This window comes from Stegodyphus dumicola, chromosome 8, assembly GCF_044657685.1.
Source record: "Stegodyphus dumicola isolate Sdum_Otavi_A_Nest chromosome 8, ASM4465768v1".
Taxonomy (NCBI): Eukaryota; Metazoa; Arthropoda; class Arachnida; order Araneae; family Eresidae; genus Stegodyphus; species Stegodyphus dumicola.
The window spans coordinates 103,004,682-103,011,811 of record NC_140775.1 but is presented as its reverse complement, the minus strand read 5'-3'; the positions used below and the strand labels follow the sequence as shown (position 1 = coordinate 103,011,811).

The 7,130-nt window shown below is 30.4% G+C and overlaps 1 protein-coding gene across 1 annotated transcript in view; it reads right to left on the bottom strand.

The window, feature by feature from the left end:
• Window positions 1-847: 847 nt before the first annotated feature.
• LOC118181242 (uncharacterized) overlaps window positions 848-7,130 on the bottom strand; it is a 28,420-nt gene continuing 22,137 nt past the window's right edge. Inside the window, exons 6-7 of the mRNA XM_035350334.2 lie at window positions 6,259-6,458; window positions 848-1,018 (exon numbers count right to left, since the gene is read on the bottom strand). Of these exons, the coding sequence (XP_035206225.1) occupies window positions 1,001-1,018; window positions 6,259-6,458 (218 nt within the window). The 3' untranslated portion in view covers window positions 848-1,000. The remainder of the gene's footprint in view (window positions 1,019-6,258; window positions 6,459-7,130) is intronic.

Sequence of the window (7,130 nt, the reverse complement as noted above, 5' to 3'; positions counted from 1 at the left end):
ACAGCACGTGACGAATTTTAAGAGAAAGCTACGACGAGAAAAAAGTAAAAATACGGGAGCACGCGTATTTAATAAAAAAATATCTCTTAATTTATATTGAAATTGAATTAATGCAATTGTGTGTTAGCTGTGACTGCAATTCTACTCTTTTGCTTTCCAAAAACCCCGAGAAACTTCTCGAGACTGATTAAAAAGCTTATAAAAGCATCTCAGAAACATCTCAATTTAGTTGTTTATTAAATTATTGTTTTAATTAGCTACTGTAATTATGAGATCGGATTAGCTTTCTCTGAGCTTTGAATTATGTTCCATTTAACATTTAATAGTTTAAAATAAAACTACTTTGTGATATTGTACGAATATCTGTGGAGAAAAATTTCAGCATTTTGTTTTTTATCTTGTCATAAGAATAAATTTTTATTAACTCTTCATTTAGACTATTACGAACTATTACTCATGCATTCAATCTATTACGAATCCGTACGCACGCAACATTATTGAAGATAACAGAAATATCTTACGCATCGTAGATGGGCAACAGTGTCCATTTATCGTGAATACTATTTTATAGCAAACTGAAAGCACCACATATTTTGAAGGCTTCGAAACATTTACAGATTTGTATTAAAGAAAAGTTATACTTTATTTGTGATCCGAAATTTTAAAGTCTTCAAATCGAAAAATAGTGCACAGTAATATGAAAATTTCATATTATTATTCTTCTCGCCCTTTTTTATTTACAAAAACTTCGAATAACTTGTAGAATAACTGCATTTTTATTCATGCTTTAAACTCAAGGAGTCTTTTTTTTTTTTATTTTGAATAATTTTAGAAAACTTCATACATATCAATTTATATATTTTATTAACACATCTATAAATTTACGAAAGCTGTTTTTATCAGGTATTATCACTCTAATCATTTCATAATTTAATATTATTCATATTACTATAAGGAGTCAAAATTCTTATTTTTCATTCCTGCGCTGCTTTGCTGATGATCAGTGCTGATCCGATACCTGAAATGAGAGCACGAGCGAAACGTAATTAATAAAGAAAACTAAACATAATTTCAATGCTACATATTTTTTTAAACAGTAGCTTAAAATATGCTTGCGACTATCTACGTCTTGAAATTACGCATAGAAAAAATTTTAAAATATTATACATCACACAAAGAAATTTAAACAAATAAATATTAAGTCGATGAAACCATAACAATACAACTTTCATTACTTTTACTTCCCTCGCCAAATTTAAAGAAATTTTTCGAAAGGGGAAGATAAAACATGAGGATATTTTGAGCGCAAAAGGATATTTTCTTATAAAAAAAGGATTACAAAGTAAAAAAAAAAAAAAAAAAAAAAAAAAATCAAAATTCCTATGCACTTTTTCTTGACTTCACATAAAAAGAACATTGGGATCTACAACAGAGTGAAAGATTAACATCGAATTTTAAACAAAATTGATGTTAATCTTTTCAATATCAGGATTCTTCGGATATCTTCTATAAATATTTCATCAAATAGTGCTATATATAGCTATAAGAAATAGAAGATTCGATGAGCTTAGAGAATTAGGTGCTAATGTGAGCACTTGGATCCATAATAAATAAATGGAGGAAACACTCATGGAACCATGCTCAAGCGTATTGTAGTGCCTTTCAACAGTTCAATAAATTATCTAGGACAGCAGTTTCCAAACTGTGAGAGGCAGATAGTCCTCGTACGCTTTACTATCTACAAATAAACCTAACCTAACCCAACCTGTGATACTTTGTAAAGAGAAGTACGGGAAACGTATGAAAATAACTAAATACTGATAAAAAGCACAAAATATTCAGAATGTTTAAATTAGATATTAAATATAAAAGAGAGTAATTGCAAGGATTTTTGGTATGCCCGTACTGATTAAAATAAAAAAAGAAATGTAATTAGCTGTAACTAAGCCCATCTACACCAACCATATTGCTCAGTTCCTTACACAAACAGGATTCCTTACGCATCCCTTTACAAACTTACAGATCGAATTTGAATTTATGTCCGAATTCATTATAAATAAAGCTATATATTATTAATTCCCTTTCAACTAAGTATTTTATAATGGTATAATAATATTATTTCAAAGATGCTTAGGGTTTCAGGCCTGCACCTCATCCATAAGGAATAAATCCATCAATTCTCTCATTTTTAACTTATGTTTTGACGCCGACAGTAAAAGTAATTGCAGTATACAATAATGCTATACTTTGATTTAAAAATATGCATTATCATTGTGTTTACTGATTATTATTTTATTTTTACGCGAAAAAAGTGCTTGGAGACGCGAAATGCTGCGAAATAACCTACAAAAAATTGTTTGGAGCTGCTACTCTGAACCATCTATTACACAACCCATGGCCTGCCAGCAACATTTGGTCCAGGGATCTCACATACGAAAGCAGAAACGAAATTTATTGACAGGTTTTACAAACAAAGTTTACTGGTCACCTCCGCTGTAGTAAAATTTTAAATTTCTAAAACGCATATCATCAAAATTTAATATTTACTTGTTTTCTGAAACTTTAATGCTCTGGTACAACCTTTAAAATACTGAATGCTGCCAAATGAACGGTAATGGATGTCTGATCCAAATTAAAACTTGCTTCGGAAGAAAACTATGCAGTTTTTTACACGTAAATATAAACACAGAATATAAAATATAATACTGCATAATTTTCCAACCATAATGAAAGCTAAAGAATGTAATATTCAAATATTTCTATAAAATGATGTAATAATTTCAAATTAGTTAACCTTACCCAAGAAATTTAAGAGGAAAATTTTAGATTTAAGGATTAGTAGGAATTGTACTTTGCCTGTTGAGAAATGTTTAGCCAAAGTTATATGACGAATTCCTTGAGCTAAAAATCGATATGGATTATTTTTCAAGTTATTTTCAAAGAAAAGAGAGAAGAAAAGAAATATACTCAATTTTGGAAGTTACTGCCTAAAAATATAATATTGTACAAAATTTTGCACAAAAGATTGTTCACATTTTTCATGTCAATATATCTTTATGAGTGACCCAATTTCAAAATGAAGTATCTGAAAAGTTTACATCGAAACTGTTTAATTTATTCTGAATCTGACGTTGCATTAATAGTAATTATAAATTTGATGCAGCAATTATAAATCAAATTTGTCGAAAAAGGTAAAAAAATTTTCACAGTGTTAAAAATTACGTTAAAAGGTTTTTTTTATTTTTATGCTATTAACTTTTGATGTGTTTTGCATTCTGTTACGTCCCACGTAATATACCAAAAAGTATGCATGCCGCCAGATGTAAGTAAATGCTGAGTATGGAGGATAAACCTAAATAATAAAGCAAGAATGTCAGTGCTTCCTGCTTACCTAGAAAGCGAAATCTTAGAAAAATTCTTTCCTGCCCTAAAATGGGAATCAAATTTTCCCGGTTACGTCTCCAATTAGATATCTACTGTTCGATGGGTAGACGTTACTTACCGTGCTACTTTTACTGCAACATTGTTGCTGCCCAGCTGCTGTGCATCTAGAAAGGATATAATAGTTTCGGTTTGTCTTTTCAACCGATGGAAGATTAGTAAATAGTGTACTTTGAACCGAAATATCTTTAGTTATCTTTATGTATCTAACTTATCTTAATATAATCTTTAAAATATCTTTACGTAACTAAACTATAACATGTGCGATAATTTGGAAGATTGATTCGATTTCCACGGGAAAAGGGAAGAATATATAAAATGCACTAAGAAAAAGTCATTTAATTAATTATGCAAAGCATTTCGTAAATAAGAAAAGCTACTTAACAGATAAAATAAGAAAGCTACTTAACAGTCTGAGTAGTAAAGTTAATAAAAATAGGTTTCTAAGGAATAAGATTGAATTTTTTGCAAGATCAATTTTTACAGAATCATGTTTCAGTTTATTAAAATTTTCATCATTTCGAAAATGCGAAAATTTCGCCCTGTGTAACGTGAATGGGAGCCAGTTTCCTTTAAAAGGTCCTCTACTAAGGCATCCTCCCTTTTAGGCAGATAGTGCTTTGCTATTCTTAACAAAAAAAAAAAAAAAACTGAAAATGCAAGGCACTGATAAGTTTTTAGCATAATTTATAATTCATCGAGATTTTCTCCGACAAACTGGAGAAAACTGGAGAGTCGCAAGCAGCTTTTTGCGTCCTTAAATACAGTTCGCTTCGTAATAAGCAGCAATTTTATTTATGAAATATATAACTAAAATTTAACGGAAATATCTTGGTATGACAATGCTTGTTTATATGGATCACTATCTTATTTTTTAATAACGTTGTCTTGCGTATTCTCATTTCAAAATGCGTATACAGCGAGTTTAATTGTCAACGAAAGACAAAATATTTCGTTTCCGGACTTTGGAACAGACATTAAGTCTGAAACAGACATTAACTATTGAGGCAGAATAAAAGATATATACGTTAGGAATACACTGTTCAATAATATATCTTACTGAATGACATCATGAATGCATATACTAGTTACCAGACTGCAATGGGAGGAACAAACTGTATCTGATAATCGAATTTTTCTACGTTATGAAGTAATCAAATGATTTAGGGTTAGGTGTGGCTCAGTATTTGGGTCACCATGTAGTTCTATGTGAAAAATTAAAAGGTAGATTTTTATGAAAAATCGTGTTAAGCTGACAGCATTTTAAACAAATTTTTCAGTAAATTGAAATTTCTATTTACTGTGTGTTCTCCATATCTTGGTGAAAAAACTTGCCTATAGATTGAGAGTAGAGAAAAGTCTTTGGTGCTGCTTTTCAAAACACAGCAAAATTCTTTACTAGAGTTAAAAGCTATTGTGTTACTCTGAAGATTTTAACATCACTTTTTGAATTCCGTTCACTCTTTCCAAATTCAGTTGTTATTATGCGAATACATAAGAACTAGTTGATTTTTCTAGCTGTATGAAATATTTTCAGTTTAGAGTCGAAAGGTTTAAAATTTGTATAGTATTTCTCTCAATGCAGAATAACAGCAATAAGAATTTTTATTGTTGTTGTTTATAAACAGCACTATTAATTAAAAAAAGCTGAGAAATTCTTATTTGAAATATTTCTTTCTAATCACGAACTCTTTTCTGCTTTTAAAATGATACAGTTACTTAGTTGCGGCTCTTAAATCTACATCTGAGGCTCCCTGCAGCTGCGGTTTACTTCTGAATCCTCAATTGCGAGTGTTACTGACATGAAGTTTGGCCACCCCTTATATCTGTTGCTAAGGTGGAAGAATTGTGTAAAATAGGTATCCCGAGCTACTTTACGCAAATTTTCTTTGGAAAAGCATAGGATAGATACACTCCTCTTCTCTCCTTGGGGAATTACTTCTCTGTTAACCTACTGTTGGTTAAAGCAGCTCAACTCTGCTAGTTCGCTCCAGGTTGCAGAAGAAAATTGCAAAAATTGTAATTTCATCCTATTGATGTTCGAATGATCAACAAGATACCACAGTTAAATTTTAAACAAGCTTGATTGTGAAATACTCTATTTTAAAGTCCTTTCCTTGTTTAGTTCTCCTTTTTTATCTTTAATAATATACATTCTCTTGTACCCATTATGCCGCTTCACAAGAAATTATTTCCAAATATATCTCAGGATATATTTTTGAATAATTTTACCTTTCTAGCCTCATATATGTTCAACGCATATCGGTGCCATGCATTTTTCTAAAATGATGAAAATTTTAGTAAACTGAATTGCAGCATCGAAAACGTTATTCCTGAAACATGTTAACAAAGAAACGTCTGTCCTGTTCTGTTTGAAACTACGCAGTCTACATCCATTTGAACGTACTTTTAATAAGATTAGAACTTTTAATAACCTTACTACACACACTCTTTCAAGAGGCTTTCTCACTGTATTTGAACTTTTGCAACTCTTATGCCTGTTTAAGTGGTTTGATTACAACATGTGAAGCAACTTTAAGTAAAGGAAAGCCAAATAAATGCATTAGTTGTTTGAAATATTATGTTTCAAACAAAGTATTATTTTTCGAGGGTGTTCTTCTTTATATCGCAAAATTATCTTATCTCATACTGGCTTGAAAAAAAATCTAATAATTCTAGACTAGAAATTTAAGCGAGCAAGCAAAAGAGAACGGAAAGCACTGTGCAACTCAAAAGATCCTTAAAAGCAGCAATGTAAACTGCGAAATCAATAAATAAGAAAGTATGGAAAATATTGTTTTCTTGTCTTTTACTTACATTGGTATCGTTAAGTACAGGTTCCGTATATTTCACATCCATGTAAAAGGACTCGTTGTCATTCCCAGCCTTTAAGACTGAAGTATGGACTTTATACTTTTTCCCATCCATTTCTATTTCTTCTTCCGTAGTATTAGAGTACGTAGTATTCAGATGAGCAGCATCTTCCACTGCTGCACGGAAAGAATTTTCTAATGCTTCTACAAGAAGGAAGTATAGTTATTAGTAAAGTATCATATTATTGCTTTTGTACTTTTCAGTTATCGAGACCGGAATCAAATATGTATGTATGTATGCCAGTCCGTGTATATGCATGTTCATATATGTGAGTGTGTATGTACACATATACATAGTACGTACATACATATATGCATTCATGAACACATACATACATTTCTAAATCCGGTAGCGATAACAGAGGGAGTACAATTACTTTTAAAGACATTAATCCAAATTACGAAATGTGCTTGAGGATTTAAAAAAATTATAAAAAACTCAGAGAAAAATTATTATAATTCACTTAAATTAAATTTTTTATGTATGCCATTTTTGAGTAAGTGCTTACATAGCTTCTTACAAATACACTCAACTCATAAAGGACAAATATTGCAAACCTTAAAAAGAAATATTAGAAAATAGTGTGTATTTCAAAGCTATATGAAAACTTTTAGCTGTTATATAGGACATTTAGTTTGCAAGAAGTTACTCACGCGAAATTATATGAAAGATCTATACATTTATATCCCGAATTTTGAAAGGATTTAATAAAGACGGTAAAGAACTATGTGAGTTCGTATGTTATTTTTAACCTAAAACTGCTATTAGTCTCGAAATGAAAATTTGAATCGAATCACTATAAATGCATTGTTTCA